The 27,696-nt window shown below is 41.1% G+C and overlaps 3 protein-coding genes across 7 annotated transcripts in view; 2 read left to right on the top strand and 1 right to left on the bottom strand.

Moving 5' to 3' along the window:
• Positions 1-145: 145 nt before the first annotated feature.
• Positions 146-3,093, top strand: cenpv (centromere protein V). Its single transcript, XM_076750407.1, has 5 exons — positions 146-246; positions 1,986-2,078; positions 2,342-2,411; positions 2,502-2,616; positions 2,939-3,093. The coding sequence occupies exons 2-5, from the start codon at positions 1,987-1,989 to the stop codon at positions 3,091-3,093; spliced, it is 432 nt and encodes a 143-aa protein (XP_076606522.1). The 5' UTR covers positions 146-246; position 1,986.
• Positions 3,094-3,178: 85 nt separating this feature from the next.
• pigl (phosphatidylinositol glycan anchor biosynthesis, class L) lies at positions 3,179-15,905 on the bottom strand. Its single transcript, XM_076750406.1, has 7 exons — positions 15,626-15,905; positions 14,557-14,656; positions 7,490-7,580; positions 6,290-6,357; positions 5,268-5,299; positions 3,933-4,066; positions 3,179-3,630 (listed from the first exon to the last, which is right to left on the bottom strand). The coding sequence occupies exons 1-7, from the start codon at positions 15,882-15,884 to the stop codon at positions 3,502-3,504; spliced, it is 813 nt and encodes a 270-aa protein (XP_076606521.1). The 5' UTR covers positions 15,885-15,905; the 3' UTR covers positions 3,179-3,501.
• A 604-nt stretch (positions 15,906-16,509) lies between these two features.
• ncor1 (nuclear receptor corepressor 1) overlaps positions 16,510-27,696 on the top strand; it is a 56,356-nt gene continuing 45,169 nt past the window's right edge. For all 5 annotated transcript variants that reach the window (XM_076749661.1, XM_076749662.1, XM_076749663.1 and 2 more), the window contains exons 1-8: positions 16,510-16,642; positions 21,072-21,261; positions 23,069-23,163; positions 23,698-23,905; positions 24,288-24,470; positions 25,640-25,753; positions 27,305-27,361; positions 27,510-27,562. In XM_076749661.1, coding sequence (XP_076605776.1) covers positions 21,151-21,261; positions 23,069-23,163; positions 23,698-23,905; positions 24,288-24,470; positions 25,640-25,753; positions 27,305-27,361; positions 27,510-27,562 — 821 coding nt within the window. In that variant the 5' untranslated portion in view covers positions 16,510-16,642; positions 21,072-21,150. The remainder of the gene's footprint in view (positions 16,643-21,071; positions 21,262-23,068; positions 23,164-23,697; positions 23,906-24,287; positions 24,471-25,639; positions 25,754-27,304; positions 27,362-27,509; positions 27,563-27,696) is intronic.

A 27,696-nucleotide genomic window follows, 5' to 3' on the forward strand; every position in this document is an offset into this window, starting at 1 on the left:
CTCAGTATTCACTATTTGGTTTTATTATTTTATTCCATAATGATACGTTTACTCATGAACTTAAATGTTTATTTAAAAATAGAATGTCTGACAATGACAATTTGTCATATCTTGCGCGGCGGAATAATACATCACCACACTGCGTCTAGAATTTGCTAGAACCAGCACAGCAACAGGGACCTTCCCCGAGTGTCTGATTGGATTGTACGCTTGTTTGTTTGACCAGCGATTGGTTGCCTTGCTACAGTAAGTATTATCTGATGACTACGTTTATGACAAAGGGATAATAACACAGACCTATTCAAGAATGAAGTCAGACCTAATTCGACCAAATCTTGTATAATTTTAGGCTACGATACTGTAGCCTCTGTGTCATGCATTCATTGACTTTCCCCCCATTTTTCATCTTTCTACAATATAGAATATCGTACCCACTGTTATATCAGGAAGCGATCATGTCTGAATGACTGTGCATTTATGAGGGACATGTGCAGGCTTGAATTCCGTCGATCTCCACCAAACGTGCCTATGAACAGATGGAAACGTGCTTGGTAAACGTGTGCTACCAGCTGCTGTGACAGCGGGGTGAAGTATTTCGGGCAAAGAGGAAGGTAATACTGCTAAGTGACCTCATTCACCCACCTATTTCATTCACTCGCAATCGATGTCCACACCGAGACTCTTATTACTCAGACCGCCCAAAAAAAGCATACATCCATCTTTTAAAAACATGTCATTTGATAAGCAAAATTTGCTAACACTGCCGATCTGGCAGGCACACAATGTAGGCACAGGATGACCTTAATACTGAAACAAGGGATGTGTGAGACCCAGAGGGCCTACTTGGTTGACTTCAGCATATACTTTCTTTTTTAGTTTAGTCATTGTTTTCATGGCTCAAGTTGAATAAATAATTGTAGGATTAAAGAGGATATAGTTCCAGATTTTTCTCTATCTTCCTTGTTATTTCCTTGAGTGATTTATCTTGAGGCGTAATGATAAATTATTAGTCAGTGCCAGTCACAAGAAAAGGCTTGATCTTGCCCCGTGAGCGCAAGTCTTCTAACTATGTCTGGCATGTCAACGTCCACGTCATACTGTTTCAATTCTCACAAGTTAAACACTAATTAAAGACTGATGGTGTGGAGGCCAGAGCTTATCCTCTAAGTCAGTCAGAAAAGGACTTCCATCTGTTATTACAGGCAACTGTAAACTAAATTAAATAGCATAAGCAGATGAGGGTCCGTAACCCACTGGGGTTCTATTTTTGGGTCAAAGATATGATACAGCTCGATAGTCCTAATTTATGTATTTGGGTCACAGCATCCCATTCCCCACCCCTCCAGCACCCTGTAATATGACACCCAACCCGTGATGAGGCACCATGCCAGTTCTTTCCAGCACAGAGCAGGGCGTCGAGAACTGGTTCAACCTCTGAGGAATGTGTTTGTGCAAGTCTGCTGTACTTTGCCCTGCCCCTTACTTGGAATACTTATGGACTGCCTCACAGATTTCCAGGAAAAACAGTCTAACAAGCCGGATGTAGACCTAGCCCAGCACAGAGGAAGCTCACGCCATTATCATGTGAAATAAAAGTGTCCATGGCTCAGTACAACAAACTGGACTGGCTTATCTCAGAGGTACTTTACCTCTGAATTGAATTGAATTACTCAATTATTCCACCAATAGCCGTGAATGGGGAGAAGCTTTTAATGTAAATAAGAGTCTTATCATTAATGGACTTTGACCAGGGCCAGTATAATGGCCTGTTTATGATGGAATTTTCAGTTCCACGTCAACAGGTTTCGCAACTAACACGCCACACCAGTTTCACCAGACTGACATGACAGACTTGGGTCAAATCTTCACTGTTTTTCCATCTTGTTGACATCAAAGAGACTGAAGTAAGGCTTCACATCCCAGAATACTCTAATACGAACATATGTATTCATTTTGATGGTTTGTTATCTTCTCTTAACCTACAGAATGGATCTTGTGAAACATACAGGGGGATGCCATTGTGGGGCTGTTAGATTTGAAGTTTGGAGTTCCCCTGACCTTCACGTTTTCCAATGCAAGTACGGATATTAAATTCAATCTCATTAGCTTAAATAATAGATGTTTGTATTACAAACATGGTGGCCAAGACTTGTATTATTTTAGATTGAAAATTGATTGGTAGTCTCCTGCCAGGAAATGTAATTTTGACACCTAAGCAACTTTTTTAAGTTTGGGTTAAAAAAATATTCCTCCCACAACTATCATCATCAAACCATGTTGTGTTGCTTTTACACTTTTAGCAAATGAATATGAGCTGATGTATGTCTTTCTGTTTCTTCAGCTGTAGCATCTGCACAAAGAAACAAAACCATCACTTTATTGTTCCACAAAATCTCTTCAAACTCTTACAGGTAATAAAGTTGTGCAAAAGACTTTGATTCCATTTAATTTACAGATCACAAGAGCATTTTTAATGACTAAGGATTCTGTGTTCTTCCCAGGGATCAGAAAATCTGACCACATACACATTTAACACTCACACTGCTAAACACACCTTCTGTAAAACCTGTGGAGTTCAAAGTTTCTACACTCCTCGCTCCAACCCTGATGGATATGGTATGACCTCTAACTGCTGACACAAGACCATCACACCATTCTCATGTATTGTAAACTTGGTTCATCATCCTGCTGTGTTTACCCCAAACTAACCAACCCAGGCTGCTCTTCAATGCCCTACTTTCACAGTATTGGTAGAAAACAAATGTTCACAAGGAGAGATAAATGGCATATGTTGGATAACAGTGATGTCAGGAAACCACCCCCAAAACCAATATTTTACCTCACTGAACCTGTAAAGCCAAGCTGTCAGTGAAATATGCTGGAGGCAATGAGTTGTGTTGGTCATTGGCTATTCAACGAGCTGCCCTTTTCTCCTCAGGTGTCGCTCCACACTGTCTGGACTCGGGTACTGTCCGCAGTGTCACAGTGGAGAAGTTTTGTGGGGAGAAGTGGGAAGAAAGCATGCAAGCTCACAAGAGCATCAGAGACATGTCGAAACCTGCAGCAGACACTCAGCTGAGAGAAACTACATAACACCACTGTGATACAAGAATCAAAGTTCTTTTTGAATCAGCTGTACACCAGAAACAATGCACAGTATCTTTGAAATTGTAAGAAAAATAAAGCTCATCAACAGATTCAAACAGTTGTTTTTATACAGTGTAATGACTCAAAGCAGTGAAGATGTTTCTGTAGCAAAAAGGCCTAAAAGTGTTTCTGTTACTTCAAAGGTATTGTCAGTGTTATTTATGCCAAGTGCTTAAGAAAAAATATTTAGGCTACTTTAGCCCATAAAGTATTGAAGAAATCTTAGTTCACTATGAGAAAGCAGCTCATCAGATTTGTAAATAGCTACTAAATTCACTCCTATCACAGTATTCAAGTCGTTAGGCACTGCAACACCTAACAGAGTAACAATCAGTGCATCTGGATAACATGAACTTAATAGATCTTCAGGTTCTTTGGTCCTTGTGGGATGATTTGGAATGTGTTCACGAACATGTACCGAGAGAAGGTGATGTAGAGGTAACGAAACCACAGGAGTTGGGTGCGATGGCAAAACATGGCATCCTGAAAAGAAAAGAGATGCGTGAGAGGTTATATACCATCATTATGAGATCTCACTCAACAGCCAACAGTGCTCAAAGTTTGATGTTTAGTGTAAATGTATTCATTTATTTATAAAATATTATCTTGAGGCATAATTTCAATCCTCATCTCCTCACTTTGCTCTTTTTTACATACTTTTTGTCCACTTTTGCCTCTTCAGCACATATACTGTATATACCCTTGTTGCAGTGTGCTAAAAACAAGTGCCCTCTAACAGTAGACGAAGACACGTCTTTACCAACAAAGTCTATTTCGAGGATTACTTTGGCTCGCCTGTAGCCCCATGGGCCGATAAAGCAGCAGACATTTGAGGGCAGCAGCCAGCTGAGGGGAAGCTCCAGGAAGGAGATGTACTTCCTGAAGAGGCCAACGGTCACCAGGGAGAGCAAAGAGCAGTCTGGGAGAACAGACACAGACCCAGTTAGATGTTAATATGTTACACTCACTATGGCAGCAGACAGGAAAGCAGGTCATTCACTCGGGTTGTCATGCCACCAACATATAACAATGTAAGACAATTCTTCTTTAATACACTTAGACTGTTGTCACAAAGTCAAAGAAAGACTGGATAACCCGATAAGCTCTTGGGAGTCTTGCTGTACAGCCAGGTGAGGAGGCTTACTGTAGTCACGTTGGGACTAATTCTCTGCCGCCTCCCCTGGAGGCTATAGTAAGACCAGTCAAGCAGGCGAGGTGTAAATGGCTAGTAATAAATACCCAAAGAGCATGATTAATAAGATGCCTGCTGTTTTTAAGACTGTTCCCTGCACGCAAAGGAGGGCAAGGCAGACTGAGGTCAATTTGTCCAAGATATAGCGTGTTTGCCGTGGCCTCAGAACTGAGACGATAACATCTTCCTGCCATTCAACAGCACAGTGCAACTGATGAGATCTCATAGATGATTAACTACATGGGCCTGCTCGCACAACCATTACACAACATTAATGTGGGTGTGCTGTGTGGGCCTTGATGTTTACCAAACAAGCAAAGTAATGAGCTCTCAGCCTGTCGCAACATGTTGCCCCCTCTCTGCCCTACTTTTCCTTTCATATAAGAAGTTATCCCCTGATCATACAACCTTTGACAGACAAACAAATATAGAAATGTAGTCTGTCTGGGCTGGAATTAAAAGACAAATTGGCATACATTGAGTACGCCTGAGCAGTAACGATGTAATGACACTGATTTGAACAACAATCTGCCAATGAAACCGTCATGTGTAGCTTGTAGGTTAAAGATAGACAGACTGATGTTTCTGGAATCCAAATGGCCTCATGCTGCCACCAGCAGACCAAAACGTATTGAGACACACAACTTGTGCTCACCTTTTGGACAGAAGAGGGCGCTGTACATTAACAAAATACCCAGTCTGAGTCAGTGTTTACAGGCCTTTCCAGGCTCTCCAATGGGGAAAATACAGAGTGATGAGGTGGTTCCTCACATGTTAGCACGTCTGAATGTGAGGCCGCCTGTATCTTTAGTTTAAGGTACTACTTAGGCCTCAAGAATTAATACAATTTTTGTTTTTGGCATGTGTCCTCAGCATCATCGTGCTTCACATATATAGTCATTTTTCACAAGAAGAACTTCAAACCTACCATTGGGTACTTGTCCAGTGGAGGCGAGATGGCTGCAAGTGGAGAGAGGAACAAGATTACCCACTGAAAACATCAAGGGTGTTAACATTGTTGTCAGATTGGCTTTTTGTTGGATTTACCTTTAAAAAAAATGGCCAAAGTGTGATGATTCCACTTGCCAATATGTAACCGAGATTATAGTTTACAACACAGTGCACAGAAAAGGCCAAGGAGTGCTAAAGCCAAATCACTGCATATCTACCATTCTGTGTGTTTCGGGTCATCTTGTATTGAGTGTTAAGGATTTTTTTCTCTGTAGCAAAAAGGCAATTTCATACAGTAACATGTTATCAAGCCTTGGTGGTGGGAGCACAGTCAAGTTTTCTTTTATTTGGTGTTTCCCTGTGCAATAGCTGCTAACATGTTGACAAAAACAAAAAGCCAACAACAGACCACTGAGCTTCAGAGCACTGTGAAACTAGTGCACAGCCCTTCTGGGTTCCGGCCTAATGGGAATCATGAGTGATTTAGAGAGTTCACATCAACAGATGAGGCCCACAGATTGACAGTGAGCCATATAGCAGGCTCAGAGAGGGAAAAGACCATGACTAACACGGCAGACAATTAAGGCATCAGTGCAATATGGGGGCAGCAACATACACTTCATAGTGCAAAACACATTTTTTTAAAAACCAACAGTCTGATGCAACTTGCTTGCTTGGCCTCTCCAAACCATAGCTGCCCTCCCACCTCACCACTTCAGGGACAGGATTTACTGCTGCTCTCTGGGAGCAAAGCCGAGTGCCTCCGAGGACTCTATTTGGATGACCCCTCAGCTATGTAACAGACCGATTCTGAAAAACATGGTGTGCGCGCGCGCCTTTGTGGAGAAACATTTGGAAAGCTGGATGTTGACGCGAGGCTAAATCATATAACGCTGGACAGCGTTTTATGATTGTGGAGTGGGCGGGTTCCTGTGTGCATGTGTAGGCCACATTATATCCCTTAGGATGGCATCCTTAGACTGAAAGTTCAGTCAGTACCTGACAGCTTTATGGATGGCCGTGTGATTGGCATGGCCGCTCACTCCTCTTCCATCGAAGGTCAGCACCTGAAACAACAAAATATCTCATTGTGTGGGTGAAAAGCCAGAGTCTGGGTATCCAAAAGTGAATTTAAACAAACAGAGGCAAAAACAGAGGGAGAGATTTTTCTTGGATTAGTGGAAGAGTTTCTGTGTCTGACTGTGGAGCTGCTTGGCAGCTGACAACTGATATTTAAAAACCTTTTTCTGTTTGCATGCTTGCACACCAGAGGAAGCAAGTGAAAAAAAATCAGGTCAAAGGGAAAGAAAAAGGCCTTGACTAAAGACTTGGCTTTTGCTATGCTCATACGTATTCTACTGTGACTATTTCTTTGCAATCAAGCATAAGCTCCCAACCACCACATATTATAAGTGACTTGTGAACTTTAAATCTCTTCATTCTTGGTGGCTTGTATCTGAAAAAGCAAGGGATTGGCATGGTGTCAGGCCAAGGAAACAATATAGTTCAGTTTAAGAGCAGGGAGAGTGATCTGTGATATTTAGTGAGAGAAGACGTGGGGCGGACGTGATTCTCCAGCCTAGTTTTTGGTCTCTGCATTTTCCACCACTGAACCTGACAGGATGGGAGGAGACAGTGTGTTTGTTTGTCTCCTTTGATAACAAAAAGAGATCAGTAACTACAGGACAGAGAAGCCCAGCTGTGTGTAATCATCTTCCTTACAGACCTCTGCTTTGTTTTTTTGCCTTTGCTGCTGTTCTTTCTATTTGTTCTAACTTTTCACTATTTTATGTCCATGTTGAGACAGACTGGACTAAAATTCTTTTATTCTAAATTTGCCACATTCCCATTAGTTAATATCGTGGAACTGCACTGAGGGAGACAAGGATCTCTGAGTAAACACAGAAATTGAATCCAAACTTTCTACTGCAGCAGAGGCCATTTCCCCTCTTTTTAGGGAGGTTCAAAGTACACTCTGAGTTGGACAAAAAGAGACGGCAGCTGACGGGATTATTACACAGACTGCAATGAAACTGAGATAATGAGCTAGAAAGCTGTGGTGCCAAAACATATGGTAAAAACAAAACAAAACAATACATGGGTTTTATACACAGAAAGGCAGGGAAATTGTGTGTTAACATCAAACAGGAAATGACAGAAAAGCCACTTCAGCAGTTAGAAACACAGAGCTGAGCGTACCATGTTGAAGGAGTGAGCTCTTATGTGCTTCGCAATTACAGAAGAGACCAAAGAGACCCTCCATTCGGCTTTGGGATCGTCTGGAAGATCTCTGGAGGGCAAAGAAAGGGACTCTGGTTATCTACCAAGTTACAGTAACATCACAACAGTGTTTTAGTGAGATGCAGGAGTGCGTTGTTTCTGTTTTGTAACCTCACAGCAACTGAAAATCAAGAACATTCAACACAGCATGCTGGCTGTTTCTTAGCCTGAGCAGTCTTATTCCTTTCCGAGGGCCAGATTTCTGCACAGTACAGATTTAACCCAGTGTTTGAATAAAGGCTGTTGTGGAATGCAAACACGAGGGAGTGCTGGGAAGTCTGGGGGTTAAGGGTCGGAAGGCCCTTAGCATCATGTTCATCTGAAACTACAGCCTGGAGACAGCACGGAGCATACATCAAACATTACACTTGGCCAGCCCGAGCTCTTCGCCTACTACACATGCATAGATTCCCTTTTTGGCAGAAGTGATAGCTGATTTTTTTCCCTCTCGGTTTAGAAAATAAAAGCGTTGCTTTCTATGTTCCCCCTTGAACTCGAGAGCCACAAAAAGAAAACAGAGGGAGAAAAGAGCTTAAAAATCTACTCAGGCAGACTCCGATATGAGTCGGGTCAGCGCAGTTCACACAAAAAACAAAGTCCTGAGGGACGTATTTCGAGTGCAGTAGATGCAGCCTGTTCACCAGTTATCACTTCTCCGCTTTCTGCTGATCACAAACACAACTGCCACAATGAAGTCACATGATATGAGAGATAAGCTGAGAGATCAATGACGTGACATGTTGTTGTTTTTTTTTTTGGGGGTAGCACATGAGTGGAGTCAGTGACAGCGCGTGCATGCATGTGTATGTAAGTGCATAAAGTGGGGGTGGGCGTGGGGGTGTGTCAACAGTTGCTCCACTCCCCTTCGCTGCTAACAATGAGCCAGGACAGTTGAACTCGAAGAGGGAATTGATGGATTAAGCCACAAATCTATTGGCTGCCAGTCATGTGAGGGTCAGGCTTTGGTGTAAGGGCTGGTGTGGTGTGGTGGGGGTCAGCGATGTGGGGGGGTGGGGGGGGAGTTCAGGAGTTCAGAGATAGTTTAAAACTGTCTGTCAATGAGTGAATGCACATCTGTGACACTTTGATACCAGTGAAATATCATCAGGGCCCTCTCTCTCTCTCTTTCTGTGTGTGTCTGTGTGTGTGTGTGTGTGTGTGTGTGTCTGGAGTAGGACGGCACTGTGAAATGGAATCTTATTTAAACCAAACACACAAACACAGGAGCTAATGTCCTCATTTCTGCTGTCTGCTTTATGCTGAAAGCTCATAAAAACAACTGGAGGATTTTATAAGAATTTGGCAAAAGTGCATGAATGTTAAGCATTGAAATATTCCACCAAGTCCTGTGCTGGGCTACACTGCAGCCCTGTTTGTGTTTTTAATGTTGCATTGTTTTCCTCACTGTTCACGCATTTATGCATTTATTATTTTCGACATTTTGCCTTAACAGCTTGACAACCGCAGCTAAGCGCAAGCCTGAAAGGAGGGGGTGAAAAAAAAAAGAAAAATGAACAAAAGATATAAGGCACCTGACCTTTCTCAAGCAGGATGTAGGCTGAGTGTCAGCTTCACCATGGCAACAGTGCAAAATGTCCTAAAGTAACCTCCACAGCTCCCCCTTTGTAGCTTTGCATGTGGATGTCTAATTGCTTGCAGGCATCTGTATGCAGTTGTTGAACTTTGGCCCAGTAAGGGGATTCTGTGTGTGTGTGTGTGTGTGTGTGTGTGTGTGTGTGTGTGTGTGTGTGTGTGTGTGTGTGTGTGTGTCAGAGAGGGCTTGTTTAGTCTGGTCACATGGACCACAGGCCTATGAAGCTGCCAAACTTCTGTCCACACAGTCAGATTATATGTCCTGCTGGGAACGGCTGAAATGCCACTACAAACTGACAGTACGCCCACAATATCCCACTGTAATAAGACAGTTACAACTATAGTTACAACACCAATAGACATGCATTGTCTCACAGAAATTCACAGAAATTTGTGGTCACAGGTTTTGCCAATATATCTCTAATGTCGAGGTGATTAACTGTCACGAAAGGAACCATGGAAACATTGCTGTTAACCATGGAAATAACGCTGTTCGTGTTGTTTTGAAAGTGAGTTGTGCAGAAAAAGAGCAATCTAAAGTGACAGTTTGTTGTTGGCTGCAGGATTCAGTAAATGGGAAAAGCAATTGTTTGACTATGCAGAGGCCAGTGTGTGGTGGTGACAAATGTATCTGGGATAAAAGCACAGCCAGAGGTCAGCGGCAAGGCTGGAACATCTCACCACTATTTACTGCGCACTGCCATGTGCTTATAAAACAGCTAGTGCTATTTTTACCACTGATCAATGTATATTTAAACCGCGTGTGGGGACAGAGTGTCACTGCGTTGAAAACGGCTTTCCTATCCAGGAAAAAAGAGCCGAGCTCTTTGTTTATATGTATACAGAGAATTACATGAATCCAATCAAAAACAAAAGCTTTTAGTTTGTGGTTTACTTCTGAGTGAAGATTTATTCACTCAACTATATCTGAAGCACGTTATCACGGGCAGAGTCAAATGATTAAAGTTTACAGAACTGAGGTGTGTGAGACAGAACGTCTCCAATTCAGTCCGCTGGATAATGTCATGAAGAAGGGGAATGGTTGGGTTTGTGCAGTGAGCAGCTATAATCGAGTCCTGGGAGCAGACAGAGGTCAAGCTAGTGCAAGTGCAGAGGCAGCAGAGCGTGCACAGATCGAGCTTGATCACAAAGGCCCCAACATGCACTGGGGCCCCAGATACTGTCAACACAGCTGTCCTATTCAGTGAGCATTAAAGGGAAAATCCTATTTTAAAACAGAATTCATGTGTTATCCCTGTTATTCCATAGGCTACGGCTGTGAGCGAGCAAGTCTCATCCAGATCTGTCATCATGACACATAACTCACACTGTGCGCTACGCTTTTGTTGTGAAACTGAGACTTCAGCTCGAAAACAAAAGTCCAGCAGATCGAGTGCATCACACTACCCCGATGAATGACATCGTCAGCCCATACTGCAAAAATCCATCTGAACATTCATCCAGTCTGGTGCCGACTAGTTTTTCCAGGTTCGATGTCACTCCATTCGTATGATGACAATATCAATTAAAAGTGTCCGCTGGTGTTTTCTTGAAAACAAACAAAAGTTATGTTAACATTCAGTTTCACTGGCCGAAACACATTGTGCCTTTGCTGGCAAATTTCAGCCAATCTTTGGTGTGTTAACACTGCCTGTGGATCAGTTGAATAATGTGAAACCACTGGCAGGATTGTGCATCGGGTCACCTGCCTGCACGTCACCTGTGTGTCCTTGTGTGCCTGCATGAGATGAATAAAACAGGGTCCCGTTCATAGAAAAGCCACTCCATAACACTGCTGGGTGAAAAACTCCTAAGGGAAACTTTCATTCAGAAATAAGATGATTTGCATCGCAGTTGCACTAAATGTAGTGACAGGAAGACATTAACATCAGAAAATTACTAGGTTTTTTTTTTTTTTTTTTTTTGGCAAAACTTTACAAACCGAACGTGTGATGGCTGACCTTCTGAGCCACAGCACACTTCCTGGTTTGTGTTTGCATTACAAATAATTAATACCCAGCTTGGCATACAAACAGAGGTGAAATGCCCACAAGCATTCACTCTAGGATTTGTCCTTTGATAGTATCACATCAAAATCTCAGTTCTCTACTCGTTTTCATAGATATTGTGCTTGTTTTAGACTAGAGATAACCTTTCATGACTTTCACTCACTGAAAGCCCTCTAAATATCAAAGATCAGCGCTGCAACTACTGTATATGAGCTACCCTCACCTCCAGTCATCCTCGTCTAACCCATTAGCCATCTAAACTCTACATGAGATGCTATGAAAACCAAACAAACACGGGTTTAGCCTCTGCAGTTCTATACAACAGACTCCTGAAGCTGACAGGAATGTTGTTTTACAGCTACAAAAACAGCAGAAGATTTGATATGTTTACTATGTGGATCCAAAATCCAATGTTTTTCTCCATTTCCTCTACAGCTTCCTCACTGACAGCAGCTTGGGAGGTTAATGCGATTAAAGCTGTTGTCAATGAGAAAATATAGGAAACAATGAGGGATGAAATTGAACTATGCAATTATTTGCCTCCAAAACACATTGACTATGACGTACAAGCTTTTTGAGACAGTTCATGGGCCTTGAATTATTTATCCAGAGCTCCTTTTTACACAACCGTAATGCTAAAAACATTGCATGCATACAATTGATGGCATAGCTAAGATCAATATTTTGAAGAAGACTGATATGGAGTTGTGTGCTTCTTTGAAATGACTCACTCGTGTTTAGTGAATTCAGCTATTCAGCAGTTTCATGGACATGTACATACTAAGCAGCAACGTTCGGCGCTGGAAAGTGAAACCAACGTGAAGTTCCTCCAATGACCATTTGAGGCGGGCTCCAAAAGCGAGTCAATCCACATAGACCCCCCATATTAACATGCCCAGCTTTACAGCAGAAATAAACATGTTCACAGCCTGGTGCAAAACTATGTTTTTGGTCGAATTGGCCATTCGAGGAACTGCAGTTTTGGGCACTTAATGCGTTTGCTTCATTTTTTTTTAGCCCTGCAGGTTGCTCATAGACACAAACACCCTTCAGTTTAATGCAAGACAGTTCAACAGCACAACTACAGCCTCCAGTTTACACCAAAACCAATCATCATAACCTTCGTCCAGGTAGGAATAGCTGCAGGGCTGCTATACCAGACGGCATTTGTTTTAGCTGGGTGTACCTAATAAACTGGCAATATACTGAGTGGAAAATCAAATTGACAAAATGCATAGGGCTTTTGTTTCTAATCAAATTCTCTAGTTTCTATTGTCTGCCAACTCTTGCACTGCATCCTATTCTCTCCTCGTACACAATAAAATGACCAGTAAGGAAAACAGGGAGAAGTCGAGTAGTCAAGGATGTACATCGACACATACTTGGGCAGAGAAGGTTAAGAGCAAAGCCAGAGTGTGGCTAGCCATGTACAGACACACAAAGAAAAAAGTGCTTGGAATGACCCACATTAGCTGTGCTCAGAGCTTTGCCAAAATGTATCCCACAGTCATTGGCAGTTGGCTTCAGCAGACATGGACACAAGGAGGAGGAGGAGGAGGAGGAGGAGGAGGGGGACGAGGGGTGGAGCAGAGGAAGAGAGAGGGGGGAGAGGGAGAGAGGGGGAGAGAGTTTAATTGGAGTGAGTGGGGCTCTCAAAGTGCTGATTAGGTGTGTGTTTTGGGCAAACAACAGAATACACAGAAAGGGAAAACGGGCTACACTCCAATTCAGCAGAAGTGCAGACAGTACTAAGATCAAAGTTCAGCTGTATTCTGTGTGCACAAGATGATAAAACTGTGAAGTCGGTGCATTTGTGTATAAACACACATGCACACACACACACACACACACACACACACACACACACACACACACACACACACACACACACACACACACACACACAATGATCTCTAGGGCAGACAACCCGGGCAGGCTGCCAGCTTATTACTGTGAGTTCCAGGTTAGTGGCAGAGTTCATGCAGCTCTCCTGGTGAGCCAACATGTAGAGACTCACATGTAGGCAGCCCCACACTTCTTGGAAACTCAAAACATTTACATGGGAAGCTGGAGGATTGACCCACAGAAAAAAAAAAAAAAAAACACCTTTCACCACTACTTTCTCTGTAACTTGACCTTGCCAATAGCCAGAGCCTTGGACTGAGAGTCTTACAGCTGCATCAACAACAAAATATAGAAGAAAACAGAAGAGCGAGTTCCACAAGAATCTGGACAACAATACACTTCGAAGCTCTGGCTCCCAGTTCTGCTCACGGCTCTGAATGGTTATGAGTGAAGTCTATTTTAATTCAAAGGCATTTACAGCCACACTGAAGGAGCTATAGCTGTTACTATACATCACTTACAGCATTCCATGGTTACAAATATTCAGTAAAGTGGAACATTTTCATTTGCTGTCAAGCATTGTGTATTATGTATTTGCTTTTATAGTACTCTGGGATGAATGAGTGCTTGCAAACAAAGCAAGAACTTTTCTTTGAATTGTTGTTCCTGCAGCAAAGCTGGATTGTGCAACTATTTTCTTGCCACTAATTTCCTTCCAGAGCTCCACAAGAAAACTGTTGGGGAACTGAGTGCACCCTTCATTTCACCCTCCACCTCTGAAAAGCACATATGCTCAAAAGTTTTAGAATACCAATAAAAGCTGAACTGCCAAAAAAAAATCACCATGCAAGTTTAACCTCCTAAGACCAGAACTCTTGCGTAGCATGCATTTTTAATTTCTCTTTGCTATTTGGGCCGACTGGGACCTGGTGAGTGTAAAAACAAAGAATTATCAGTATATATATATGTGTGTGTATATATATATATATACACACACACACACACACACACACACACATATATATATATATATATAGTTTTTTTTTTTCCATTAGTAGTATAATGTCCACATAAGTGGACGCCAGGTCCTAGGAGGTTAATTTAGCTGTGAAGAGAAAAATAATGTCATTCATTTAACAAGAAAATTTCTCCCAATAAATAAAGCTGACCAGCCCCATGGACGTCCAAATGCACCCAATTTCCCCTTAGCAATCACTGACATTGACTGATCCATTGCAACTGCTTGAACAGGCTGATAGGCTGCTCAGAGCGTACAAACATTACAGGCATAATCAGTGATTATAGTTTTTTAATTTTATAATGCGTTAATTACAATCTCAAAACTTGATTTACTATTTAGAGACGTAGAAATAAATGTATGATGTATGTAGATATACAGTGAGTCAACGATGGACAAGCACAGTACAAACACGGTCAACAGACAAATCTATTGAACAGTGCAAATTCTTACAAATCAGCATATTCAACATTAAAGGCACACAAATGTTGTAATGTGCTTGTTGTGTGTTTGGTGCTTACTTATGGTCTACTATCGTGACTCTGGAGGCTGGTATCCCCAACACGGCACAGCTGTTGAGAAGTTCTTGTTTACGTCGCGCTCCTTGATTGTAGTAGTTTCCTGTATAATATTTGGAGGACACATTCAGCTATACATGCACGGCAATGAAAGGAAAATCTAAATCCAGTCTAAATGTTGTGGCATTCTGTCTCAGTCTGAAACATTCTCAATGATTCTGAAATATCAGATTTTCTGTAACTGTGTAATACTGGTCCTCTAACATCAGTTAAGTTGGACCTAAATGAAATAGTGTTGCACAGATGTAAAACGTGTTTGATACGTGTTTTTAATAGTTTTTAATCATACTACAAGCAATGTCACCTTTTGGAAACTGAGTGGGCTGGATGACAACGGCTCATGCCTTCACTTCATTACCCAGACAGGGTCACTGTGGATGAGTGTGGAAAACCCTCAAATTTGTGTGGTTGTCATATAATGTAATTTGGACATTTTCTATCTTTACCCTGCTTCCTTTGATTTTCATTTTCTATATAAAATTCAACAACTCTTGGCTTTGTGAAATATTTTCAATCTCAACTGGGAAAAGCCAGGCCGACTTTCTTAACTCTTACACTAGTTCACAGAAGAAAAACACCTGCAAACAACTTTCTGAATGTTGATTCCAGAATAGTTTATTATGCGGACGCAACAGAACCGGTTTTCAGCTTGATCTCTTTTCAGCAACGTTAGTCATGAGTTAGCAACAATATTTTTCATTTATGAAAAATGAGTAAGAGGCTTAATCCATCAGTATTATGCTGTCAGGTATTTAGTCAGACACAGTTACAGTATGTATGTTTTGTTTTGCTCAGTGGTTCATGAAATCACGTCACTGTTTCAGGAGAGCTGTTGTTTTATTTACCGGCAATCTAACTTTTCGGTTTTACTGTTTTCTGTTAACTCTCATGAGTCAACCATGTAACTAAAACTAGCTAACGTTAGTTAGCAGCAAGCCACACCATTTATTCAGTATCTTGATATTGACTTCTTAATGTTGTTTATGCAATCAATCGTGTGCTGTCACCGTACCTTCAGACAAACACAGCAAATGAACGCTGGCGTTTAACTCAACGAGTCGAATGATCGCCGGCGCGAAGAACATACATTCATCATCCGGATGTGCAGTTACAAGCAGAGCTCTGATATCAGCGCCATTTGTTTCTCTGCTCGATGAAACGTTCATAACACGTTGCAAAGTCTTCACCAGAGTTCGCCGATGTCGATAGTATATGCATTTTATCCCAATCAAATAGGATAAAACTATGACGAGAGCCAGGTAAACACTCATTATTTTGACCGTTACCGTAAATAATCCGTGGAAAGACAAAAGTCTAAGAAGCTGATGGTTCCACGTAAAAAAATAACATATATACAGCCTGTCTGAAATAGCTAATGTTACCCATTCTTTAGAGAATACAGTAAGTATAGTAAGTAAGGCCAACAAAGCATTGGCTGCCGACTTTTAGACCCATAATAGTGTATTTTACTCACTTGGAGTCACTCTCACTTTCTCAGCTAATTTGGTCTACATTGAATTATTAGGAGAACAAAAAATGAATAAGATACAGAACAATTTACTGGCTTCTTTGAGTAAAGAGGACATTGACAATCCAGAAGAAAATTATATAAAACAAGCCAAATTTTTGTTTCTGGAAAGAGAAAATTGCAAACATCAGGGACATTACCTTGTTGGAGGGGACTATTTAGCTGTCACACTGCATTGTCCTTGCAGGTACATAAAAATCCAAATTTTACAATTTAAGCATTTAAGAAAAAAGTGAAATAACAGTCCGCTTACTTCGTAAAACTACAAATTCTGTTTTTTTGCTTACACACCTTTGTTGAGAAACGCCAGTAACCCGCGGATTTAACCGTATAAGTAGAAGTTATTTTGCCCCGTCAGGACATCGACCGACAAATGCGGCGCAGCCTTCAGTCTGCCTAGTCGTCCACAGCTCACAACCCGCGGATTTACAATCATCAATTGACTTACAGTTCTGCTCAGGGATACCTTTCTCTCGCATCGGTAAATTTCCTAAATATGAGGTGAGTACAAATCGCTAATATGCAGTAGAGCAACATGTCTAATTAGCACGCTATTTAAGCGCCCCGGTCTACGCTGAAAATCTGCCTTGCAAGATGGCGACGTGGTTGAGAATTCAAAGGTGAAATACGGGCTAAGTTAGCTAGCTAGCGACAACAACATCATCTTTAAACGTTGTGTTATCACACTGAAGTGTTATAGTAGCTTATACTTTTAAGGTGACGTTATCATAATTGTGCATGTTTTTGGTGCATTTCCGGAAAAGCTCTCTGTTGTGGAAGTAAACCCATCCCCCAAGATAAGCTACAAATCCAATTGCGTTTATATGAGAGTATGGTGTTAAAAGACAACAACAACAACACACAACAGCAGCATTTCTCACTTCTTGGCTGTGCATGAGACACCATAGCTGCAGGGTTTGCATTGAAACCTTTACAGTGACCATTGTAAGCGATTTCTACATTGAACTTTACTAAGCAGTTGTCCGTGAAACGACGAAAACTGACCAAAGGCAATGTAATTTTTATGACCTGCATGAAACTGCATCCCCTAAACCACGTCGGAAAATACAATTAAAGGCTGCTGAAATGGAAAGGAAAGAGGCAGGGGAACACCCAGGACGGACGTAACGTTACTGTAGACACATTTTATCTACAGTCATGCTTCATGTGAAAAGAGACGAGACAGGATACAGCTTAAACTGTGCTTTGAAAGGGTCCACGAAATGATTTCTCATGGATTTAGGTAGTTATTACGAAGTTAGTTATCACAAAACAGGGATAAATACTGAGAAACACGTTAGGGATAACCAGGTCACTGACTAGGACTGCAACCATTGGCTCTGATGGTAAGCATATTAATATTATCCTGCTTTCTCAGTGACTTTGAATAATAAGAAGATGCATGGTTTTAATGTCTTTCTAAACGGGAAGGATGCTGTGACACAGGCTTGAACACAGGAGGTCTGATTTTTTCTTTTGCCCGTCTTTTTCATTGTGAGTACAGAGGAACAGGTAATGTTTAGATTAGATTAGATTAGATTGGACTTTATTGATCCCTTTGGGAGGACCCCTCAGGGAAATTGGAGAAGTTTGTGAAACTTGGAGCAAAATTGTAGAGGAATGTTATTTTCAAAGGAGCAAAACCTCACTTGAAAGTTGGCAAAATCCCTCCAGGCAGTATTGGTGCAGCAATGTTTGTTTCCTGCTTCACTGATTGTCAGACACACTGCTAAATAACTGCACATCACCTCATGGTACACCTCAAGTTGCAAATTTATAAACCAGAATTTTATTTCTTTCAGTGATGTTATCAATTTCAGGAGACTGACCAATAATTTTTTTATGCATAGTATAGTGAAGCAGAAAACGTGGTTGCTGCTGGTAGCATTTTGAGGCAGCAGAAGTGTTTCCTTTTGCAATTTTATTTGCTCCTTGTTAAAAGTTTGCTGGACCTGATTTGTTTTTTCGTCATGTTTGGGTCAATGCCAAAAGGTGCTGCTGAAAACGCTGCTGAGCCTCATATAGATTTAAGAACCAGATTCATGACCCGCCTGGCTTCTGGCTTTGTGTAGAAGACACGGGACATATCAACATCTATTACTGCTTTTAAGGTTTACAAAGGTAGAATTCAAAGTCATGTCGTTTTAAATAGGAATTGGTAAATATGAAAACAGCTCTTAACTTCGTGGTTAAAAAAAGCGAATAAAAACAAACATCTTAAGTGGCTGCGGCTGGTTAGTTTTGTCACAAGTCGTATCGTTAAGACACTGGTGATACTTTTAGTATCACGTCTTAAAATGTTGAAGTGCATTACGGATTCTGGGAGCTACTAAACTCTGTGGCCTGCGGATTGAAAAGATAAAATAACAGCTTCCCACCCTGGTCATGGTGGCAGTGGTTGTAGCTTTTCCAGCCCTGACGTTACCATCACAATGTGTTGGCATGGTGGTCAAGCTATAAATCTCACGGACGTAGAATAAAAATGATAGAGGCAGCAGAGCACAGATTCATTCAACGGATGCCTTTGAGGAATGACAAAGAGCCCAAAAACACCAACACGCAGTAATCTTTCCTGTGTGTGTTTGGTAGCATGTTTTCGTTGCAAGTAAATAAATCAGACTAAATACAAAATCTGTGTATTCAGTTGCAAAGTACTTGGATATCAGGTGTGTAAGTTTTCCCATTTAGAAAACTGATGTTCATCACAAAGTGTTTAGATGCTTCCTGGCTCTGTGATGGAACCTGCTTTTCATACTTTGCTTCGCTAATCTAGGCTAACATGATATTAAAGAGCAGAAATAAACTCATTTCCATTCAACTAACATGTTTGTTTAAATAGAAGTGGATTGCTTTGCTAATCTCGGATAACATTATATTAGATAACAATGGGATGTCGTACTGAAGTAATGGCAACGTGAGTGGAAAGTCAGAAATGTGATCACTGCTCATATGATTGGTTGGCATGACATCTAAGGTTAGAGGCGGCACCTTTTTACTACAGCTGCGCAGCAGACGTTAATTAGAGTCTGTGGAATTTTTCCAGTCAAAACAATATTCCAACTATGACATGATGCACCCTGCCAATAACTTTGATAAACTACAGATTGATTGTACCAAATGAAATTGCATGACCACATGATGATATGAGGCTATTTGACGAATAATTTGCTATCATGTTTGATGTGTAATGTGTGTTCAAATTTGGAATGAAATTGGATTTTCAGTAGTTTACAGGTAGAATTGTTTTTTTTTTTTTTTTATCAATTCAGTTTGATTGCATTGTATTTTCAGACTGCATGAAGGCATTCAGGTGTTTTGTGAAAAGAAATTATGTCCATTAGGTAACTAATGCACATATTTTAACTACAAATAGCTGGTGATTCTGCACCAGCCATTAATATTTAACTTAACAGCCTACACTTCATTTTACCTTTTGAAAAGTTTTTTTTCTGTTTCCATGAATTACATTCATGCAAATGTTTTGCACAATTCAGAATGTTGTCAAAATTGTTTGTTATTGACCTAAAATTATGATATGCAAAATGCTTGCTAGCAAAGTTTTTGTGGATATGTTTTATTGGTGAACTGATAAGGGTTTGCAATGGCCGACGCCGATATTTGGAGAGCAGGGTGGCTGATGGTGGATATATAATGCAATATAATGTTTTTTGCATCTGATAAAATTCAACAATTCAATAATAAGAACAAATGAGACACAATTGCTGAACTTAAATGAGCAAAATGTGCATTTTTTATATTGTTTTGTTTAATTGGCCTTGTGAGTGCTGATGCCGATTGTCTCAAAATGCCAGATATTGGCTTGATTAATGGATCTAGCACTAAAATGTTTATGCTGAATGTGTTAGCAAAATATTCATTGTCAACTAGTTTTTCCAAGAATATCCACCTTTGGAAGGAGATGATCTGAATTTTTGATGGACGGAGCAAATTTAATAAAAATGTTCTGGTCCTTGTTCTTTCCACCCACATGAAACTGACAAACACATGAACTATGTTACAACCAGCAACCACTTTTTCTGTTTTACCATACTATGTATTTATATTTGACTGTGGCTACACAATGTAAAGTTGTTTTTATGTACCTGTTATTCCAAGATCACCCATTAATGCCCCAGCAAGATAAAATAAGAGCATAGAGGAGTGTTTTTGGATTTCATTTTAACTTTATTCCCTACACTGGCAACAGGAGGCAATGTCAGCAGGGCAGCGCTTTAGGCCTATACTCACCTGCATGGAAATGGTAAATAGACTGCACTAATATAGGGCATTTTTGGTCTTACCAACCACTCAGAGCCCTTTATAACACAAGCCTGTTTTCACCCATGCACACACACATTCTTACGCTGGTGGTAGATGCAAGGTGCCACCTGCGCATCAGGAGCCATAACCATTCACACACACATTCACACAACGGGGCAATGTGGGGGTCAGCATCTTGCCCAAGGACACTTTGACATGTAGGCAGCAGGGCCAGGGACGAACCACTGATTTCCTGAGCCACGGGCGCTGGAAATGCAGAAATACTCAAGAAAAATAATAGAAGGTGATGGACTGCATTGGCTTTCTTGGTCAAGTACGATCAGTGTGCTAACCAGTATACTATGATCAAGATTTGTGGTGCTCCCGGTTGTGTCTAGTGTCTAAACTATAGGCTTAATAGACTGCACAGGATAGCTCATCTCCAGTTATACATTGCAGCAGTAGCAGCCGGTCTGTCAAAATGGCGCATTTTTGGACACACTATCCAACATTGTCGATCTAACTTAGGATTCATCTTAGTTGACTGATTGTCTACCTCTTAAATTATTTATCACTTTGAAAGAGGCTATTTAAGAGGCTTTGATAATTTCATCTTAATGTCTAAAAAGTGACTTTTCAAAATCTATTTTATGTTTCTCTCTTGGTGCAGGTGGTTTGTGTCTCCGAAAATGGTCTAGCTAAAATCTCCGATTCGTGAAGCAGCAGCAGCCTGTTAGCACTGAGCTACGATGTCCAGTAGCTCGGGCTACCCCCCCAGCCAGGGCAGCTTCAGCAGCGAGCAGAGCCGATACCCACCACATTCTGTCCAGTACACCTTCACCGGCACGCGCCACCAACAGGTAAGATCCTCCCTCTGCACTGTTGTATTTGAGCTCACAGTTTGTGTTTGTCTCTGTCATTATTGTGCCAAACCATCTCAGTGCTGTTGGCTTTTAAACATTGACTTTACTCTGAGGCATTAGAGGTTAATATCTAAATACTCTTCTATTAGTGATCATAATAATAATGAATAGTAAAACTTGATCTGTATAGGACTTCTTCTACAGATGGATTTTTAAACAAAAGTGTTGAGCTTGGGTTGGACTTTTCTTTATTTCTTGGCTGGATTAGTTTAAGGCTTTTTATGTTGTTAAACTTGAGGGCCAAGTTTTATTTTTGACAGCAGCCCATTGCTTTATATGTGTAATTTCCCATCAGAATTGCATGCTGTTGTAGTACTTTTACTTTCACTTTCATACATGGTCTGAGAAGTCACTCAGCAGTTCCATGTGTTCCACGTGTGGTAAGCAAGAGGCAGGCTAGCATTCAAAATATGACGGAGCATTGCTTTTCTTCCCTTAATTATAATTTGTGTCTGTGATGAAAAAAGAAAGTTAGGTTCTGGCTCAACTATGAGCTTGGTGAGTTCAAACTGTAAGTTCACGCAGAGCATAACTGATCATCGTTTGGATGCAGAGTTTGTTTCAGTGAAGTATAAATTAAGTACAAACTAACCAGTAAAAGTGGAGGCGAAGGAGCTAACAACAGTTTACGTCTGTGAATATGTTGTGGGGCAGTCTCAGCAGAAGAGAGATATTTGGTAAAAAGGCTTTGGGCAGCACTCGAAACCTGTACTGATAGTTAATCTGAATAGTTAATGTGTGTCTGCTGATCTCTTTGCATATGATTTGCAGCTTTACACAGAAAATGAGCTGGAGTTGGTGGTGGCGCTGCAATGTTTGATGTGGCTTCAGCTAAAGTGCTCTCTATTGCCCAAACCTGACTGCAGCTGCAACAGCAGCAGACAACCTGCAAGTGAAACGTATCGAAGGGTGTTTTCTGTCAAATCAAATGTAATCAAAGTCAATAAATAATTGTGCTAGTTGTGGTCTTAGCACTGAACAAATTCTTGTGATATTCAGCTCAGTCATAATTGTGCAGCTCAATGCAATTTCTGTAGTATTGCACTACATCTCACTTTGCAGTTGCATGTTCATTTTACTATTGTGAATATTGGATAATGTGTCTCAGCTATTTTGGGTGGCATACTTCGTAGAAGCTTTCTTTCACAGAAAGTTGTCAGTGGTACTTTTCTGGGCATTTTGGTATCATGCCTGAATCTGGGAAAAAACTAGAAGTTTCCTGTAACTGCATTTGCAAGTCCAGGTTTGTTTGGAGGTCACACTGCTGATAAGATTTATGTGTTCTCTACCCAGTGGATTTTTGATAAACGCTTTGGAGTGTTCAAAAGTTTTCAGAAATTTTATTGATCTCTACTAAATCTCTTTTAGTCTTCAAGACAGCAGCAGTGATACTCAGTTTGGTTATGTCATTGTGCACTGAGTGTTTGGAAGAGGGCCAAAATCTTGCCTCACTTCTGGGCCAGCCCTTGTTCCATATTGTACTATTAATTATTTTTTCTTTCATCTTTCTGGTAAGCTTAGTCATGGTATTGTTGTATTCTGTTCTTATTCTAAGCTACATGGGCGTCTCCTCCTGTATGTCTCCTCCTTGCTGATGAATGTGTGAACCTTGTTATTTTAACAGAGGGGGATAAGCACTTCAATTTGTTTTTGATATGTACTAATTGGACCCCTTGCCCTTCACATTGTGACCTGATCAGATTGCTTTATACAGTTGTATATGGTGTGTATCTCTCGCCTTCAGGATTTCACCGTCCCAGACTATCGGACTCATATGCAAGATCCACAGGGTCGGAGAAGACCGTCTTTACTGTCTGAATTCCACCCTGGAACTGAAAGGTAAAGGCTTCCCTTCATGTATGCGGCATTCTACCTAAACATCTACGTGATCTGATGATAACTGCATCCTCATGTGCGCCTCCAGATTGGAGGCGTAGGGTGGGGTGGCAGTTAATATTGGGAAATTTGGGCTGCACTTTCTCTTCCATTCATGTGCGACTAGTTTTAGCAGTAGCCCTGTGGAATACTCTGGGCAGAGGTAGACAGGCAAGTGGGCCGTGCCAATTATTTCACTCGACCCAAATGAAATGATTGCAGGGCCTGCGAGAGCCACAGGTACCAGATTTTTTTGTTTTTTCTTTTTTGTTGGAGCATTTGATTTATTGATTGCTGTAGAGATAGACGGAGAAATTCTAGAAATAGAATGAAAAATGCCTCTAAAACGCATGACCTACTGTAGCTTTATTAATAGGGTCTGCATTGTAGAGTTGTTTTTCCCTTTTGCTCTCCCTCAGGGATGCTGTCCCCAGATCGTAGTTCAATTCAATGCAGTGTCTGATCCATCTGAATTTCTTGTTTACTTCTGTCCTTCAGGCCTCCAGAGAGACGCCATGGATACGAACAGCAGTTTCACTCCATCACAGCCCAGTCTGAACATGAGGCCTTGGAGACGAAACGGCCTCGCATGGAGACTGTTGCTGAGGCCCACATTGCCCGCACCCCTCCCACAGCTGGGGGTATTGTCCTGCCCATAACCCACACAGTGCAGGACAGTCTAAGAGCAACTGTGGAGGTCAAAAAGGTGGGCCTCTTCACTTACTTTTGCAAACTAAAATATCTTATTTGGCTTGAGTGGTACTTTTGTCCTTGCAGAGACACACTTAGTGGTGACGCACTGTTGTAATATGCCGTGGTTTTCTGACACGTTCATAGCCCTCTCCTCATCATGAAAAAGAACTTTGAACTTCTGTGATTTTATAATGTCAGTATGTGTTTGTGCATACTGTTTTGAAAAAAGACACAGTCCCGTCCAAAAGGTAGGACCTTTCTGACACCACCATGTTGGCAGAATAGTAACCAGTAACCGGAATCATTGTTGGTTACTGGATGGAATATTTAGGTTTTGTACAGATGTTGTGTTCTAATTTTTCCACAAGCTCAGTGAAGCGTTTTGTTTTTACCAGGAGTCTCAGTTCAGTGTCAAAGTGGAGTCCTCGTCTCCAGGAGGACCTGCGCTACATATGGGAGAGGAGCAGGACACGTCGCCCTCCAAACTGTCCAAGGAGGAGCTGATCCAGAGTATGGACCGTGTGGACAGAGAGATTGCTAAAGTGGAACAGCAGATTTTCAAGCTGAAGAAAAAGCAGGTTGTTATCAAGTAAAACCTTCTTGTCTCTGAATATGCATTAAACACAATGGATGTTCTGTAAAAGAAACATGGCAGACGTAACAAGTTCATTTGCTCTTTTAATTAAGCAATAACCCATGTGAGACTGGTGTCGTGGTAATTTTAGAACAGTTGTTAAACCTCAAACATAAATAGTTCATTGCCTTTATGAAATTATGTCTAATTGTAAATCAGTGCTAGAAGTTGTAAGTCTTTTAGTCGTGTTATGCTTCATGTAATAATTTTGAAGGAACAGGTGTGACAGTGGCTGTAGTTTTCCAGCAGTATTTGCACCTCTTTCCCTGGTGTTAATGTTAACAGGCTCTTTTCAGTGTTGGTGAGGAGGCTCCTGTTTAGCCCTGCAGGCTAGTTTGTCTCCACGCAGGAGTTTTAGTCAGCAGAGAGCTCTAGGTTGTACTTTCTCTACATCAGCAGTGTTTCACCTGCACTTGAAGATGCTTCTGGGGCTCAACAAGCTTGTGTCCAGTATCTACTGTATGTCTTTTCCCAATAGCTTGCTCTCAAAAACAGAGTTTCTCAAGCTACAGGCTTATTTTTCTCCCAGCTCATCTTCTCATCTTGATTAGCTTGTTTTTAATCTCGTCTGTGGCTGCTTTTCTCCTGCTATCTTTTTTGGAATTCCGTCTCATTAGATAGGAATGTAAGCTGAGCTTAAGAGGGAGAGAATACTTCTCAGTTTTTCAGTCTGCATTGTCTTGACTTTCAGGGATTTATGTGTTTATTTGAGCTATTTCAGGAACTTAAAATCTGGTCCCCGTACCCTGTTAGTTTACATGACCTCTAACTTGTAAACATTGACCTATCAAACACTCACCAGTTCTGCTTGTCTGTCACCATTAGCACTGGCATGAATGGCAGAAGCTTTCAGTTCTGTTAAAAAATGTTGGACTTGAACAAGCCTGTAGATGATCTGATAAGGCCTGCATGGGCCTCAGATATCAGAAGCTGAGATCAGATCAACAACCTTTTTTTTTCATGTGAAAAAAATACAGATAAATCTATACAGCATGTTTAATTGGCTCGTGCATGTAGGAAAGGAGGCCCCCCATTTTTCCCTGTATATATTTTGTGTGTTTTTTCTCGTGTGCTATTGATCAAAATGTTTTGTGTCGGTCTGTTGATTCTTAGCAACAACTGGAGGAGGAAGCAGCAAAGCCAGTGGAGCCAGAAAAGCCGGTGACCCCTCCACCAGTGGAGCACAAGCACCGCAGCATAGTGCAGATCATCTACGATGAGAACAGGGTTAGTCATATTCTGCAATTCATCATCTCATCTCCTCAGTTCTCCTTTCGTTTGCCTTCGAAACACTTTCAGCCATTTTGTCTATCGTGTCTGTGCATCCTCAAAGCTACAAGACCTTACTTCTGTCTTGTCACCTCGGGTTACCTTGCTAAAATCATACAGAGCCTTGCCAAGATGAGAACTCATGCATTTCTGCTGTGTCTTCACAGCAGGGGATAACCATGGCAACCACTGCTAACCAGTAACGGCATCCCCTCTCAAACCAAGCCATTTAACACTAAACTGATGGATGAAGACGTGTTTTTAAATCTATCTGTGTTTAGCTCTCGATGCTTTTGTCATTTCTAATGGAATCTCTCTTTGGATTTAGTTCCACTACTGTGTGCCTGTTCCAACTTTCAGATATCAGCCTTATTTTACTGCAGACTGCCACCATACTGCAGCCATATCTGAGCTGTGTTAAGCTACTGCTGATGCAAACTGAACATTTCCTGTTGCTGCTGCTTTACTGGCTAACCAGTGGGAGGGTTTTATGGCAGAGTAGGAAATGTAATGTTTTTGTCACAGTTTGTAGAACATCTTTATGTGTGGTGTTCTTCAGGAAAAAAAAAGTGGGAAAAAAAGATATAACTTGAATGTTCGAGGCTGCTCAGCTCTGTACAAGTATCCCCACTACTTTCAAAAAGCAATGTTCAGCTTAACAATGTTTTAATTTTCGGAAGTAATATTCAAGTGAGGAGTGGGGAATATGTATAGTCCTTTGCATGTTTTGAAGGCAGTAGTGTTGGAAAGTAGCCATGTTTTTTTTACTGCAGTGCTATTTTGTCATATTTCCTTATTTGCTTTTAACTTTTTCAAGTCAATTAAGAATTCAGTGGATTAACCAGAAGTCAAGGACAAAGGCAGGCCTCATTATCTGTATTTCAGCTGAACAACAGGGAAGTGAGTGTGCGTTTATGGAGGTCACTGTAGTTCATGTCTGTCAGACATTGTTGTGGTAGGAGAGTGCTGAGACACGCCTTCCCTCAGTCTGCCATTAACCCTTTAGGCTGTAAAGCTGCACAGCATTTAGTGTGGCAGCTGTGGTTGTTTGTCTCAGTCTTTAAACATAGGCTTATGAAAAGGGGGAAAGTCAAGAGATATTCAGTATCAGTCTGCTCTTGAATAAGCAGACGGTCCACACTGATCCAAGAAAACTGTTGTTGCTATCCCTAAGGAAGGTTCTCTCTTCTGTTTTTAATTTTTTCTTCATTCTCCTTGTATCATGTATTGCTCCTTTCAGGCAGTTACAGCTGCTCACTTCTCAAATTTAACAATTACAGAAGCTCATAGGAGCTCAAGAGCAAAATAAATATGTCTAAAATGGTCAAAGAAGAATCCTTTTTCCTTTTATTCAGGATTTAAGGTTATTATCTAAGCTGGTGGTTTTCTTGTTTTTTTTGTGCTGTTGTTTATATGTTACAGATCACACCTTTGATCAATGGTACAATGTTTCTCTTCACTTCTTATTGACCTTGTAATTAAGATATTAACTCTTGCTCTTTTTCCTAGAAAAAAGCTGAAGAGGCCCATAAAATACTGGAAGGTCTTGGTCCTAAGGTTGAGCTGGTATGTGATTTACTGTTAATATTTTTGCCCTTGCATGAGCTTTGAGGAAGAAGCAATGCTTAGCTCAGTCGCAAGTTAGATATTACTGCCTGCATAATAGCTAATAATTAATCCACTACCTGTTCCTGTCTGCTCTTCCCCTTCTTAGCCCCTGTACAATCAGCCATCAGACACAAAGGTGTACCATGACAACATCAAGACGTGAGTATCTGCATTTGTTCGATAGATTAATTTCATGAACACCTGCTGGCCTTGCAAAGTGCAAGAACAGTGCTGCTGACCGCACTGACAGGATAGGAAACATCTCAACTGAGGAAAGAGTTGGAGGTAACGCT

The sequence above is a fragment of the Chaetodon auriga genome, chromosome 15 (genome assembly GCF_051107435.1).
Source record: "Chaetodon auriga isolate fChaAug3 chromosome 15, fChaAug3.hap1, whole genome shotgun sequence".
Classification (NCBI taxonomy): domain Eukaryota; kingdom Metazoa; phylum Chordata; class Actinopteri; order Chaetodontiformes; family Chaetodontidae; genus Chaetodon; species Chaetodon auriga.

What these genes read in the sequence shown, in the direction of transcription:
- pigl (XM_076750406.1), bottom strand. Translation starts at nt 15,884, where the DNA reads ATGAGTGTTTACCTGGCTCTCGTCATAGTTTTATCCTATTTGATTGGG. An exon ending in GCCATCCATAAAGCTGTCAG is followed by an intron (nt 5,300 to 6,289) that starts GTACTGACTGAA and finishes CTCCACTTGCAG; the next exon opens with CCATCTCGCCTCCACTGGAC. An exon ending in CACTGGACAAGTACCCAATG is followed by an intron (nt 4,067 to 5,267) that starts GTAGGTTTGAAG and finishes CTGTTCTCCCAG; the next exon opens with ACTGCTCTTTGCTCTCCCTG.
- cenpv (XM_076750407.1), top strand. Translation starts at nt 1,987, where the DNA reads ATGGATCTTGTGAAACATACAGGGGGATGCCATTGTGGGGCTGTTAGA. An exon ending in CTTCACGTTTTCCAATGCAA is followed by an intron (nt 2,079 to 2,341) that starts GTACGGATATTA and finishes CTGTTTCTTCAG; the next exon opens with CTGTAGCATCTGCACAAAGA. An exon ending in CTCCAACCCTGATGGATATG is followed by an intron (nt 2,617 to 2,938) that starts GTATGACCTCTA and finishes TTTTCTCCTCAG; the next exon opens with GTGTCGCTCCACACTGTCTG.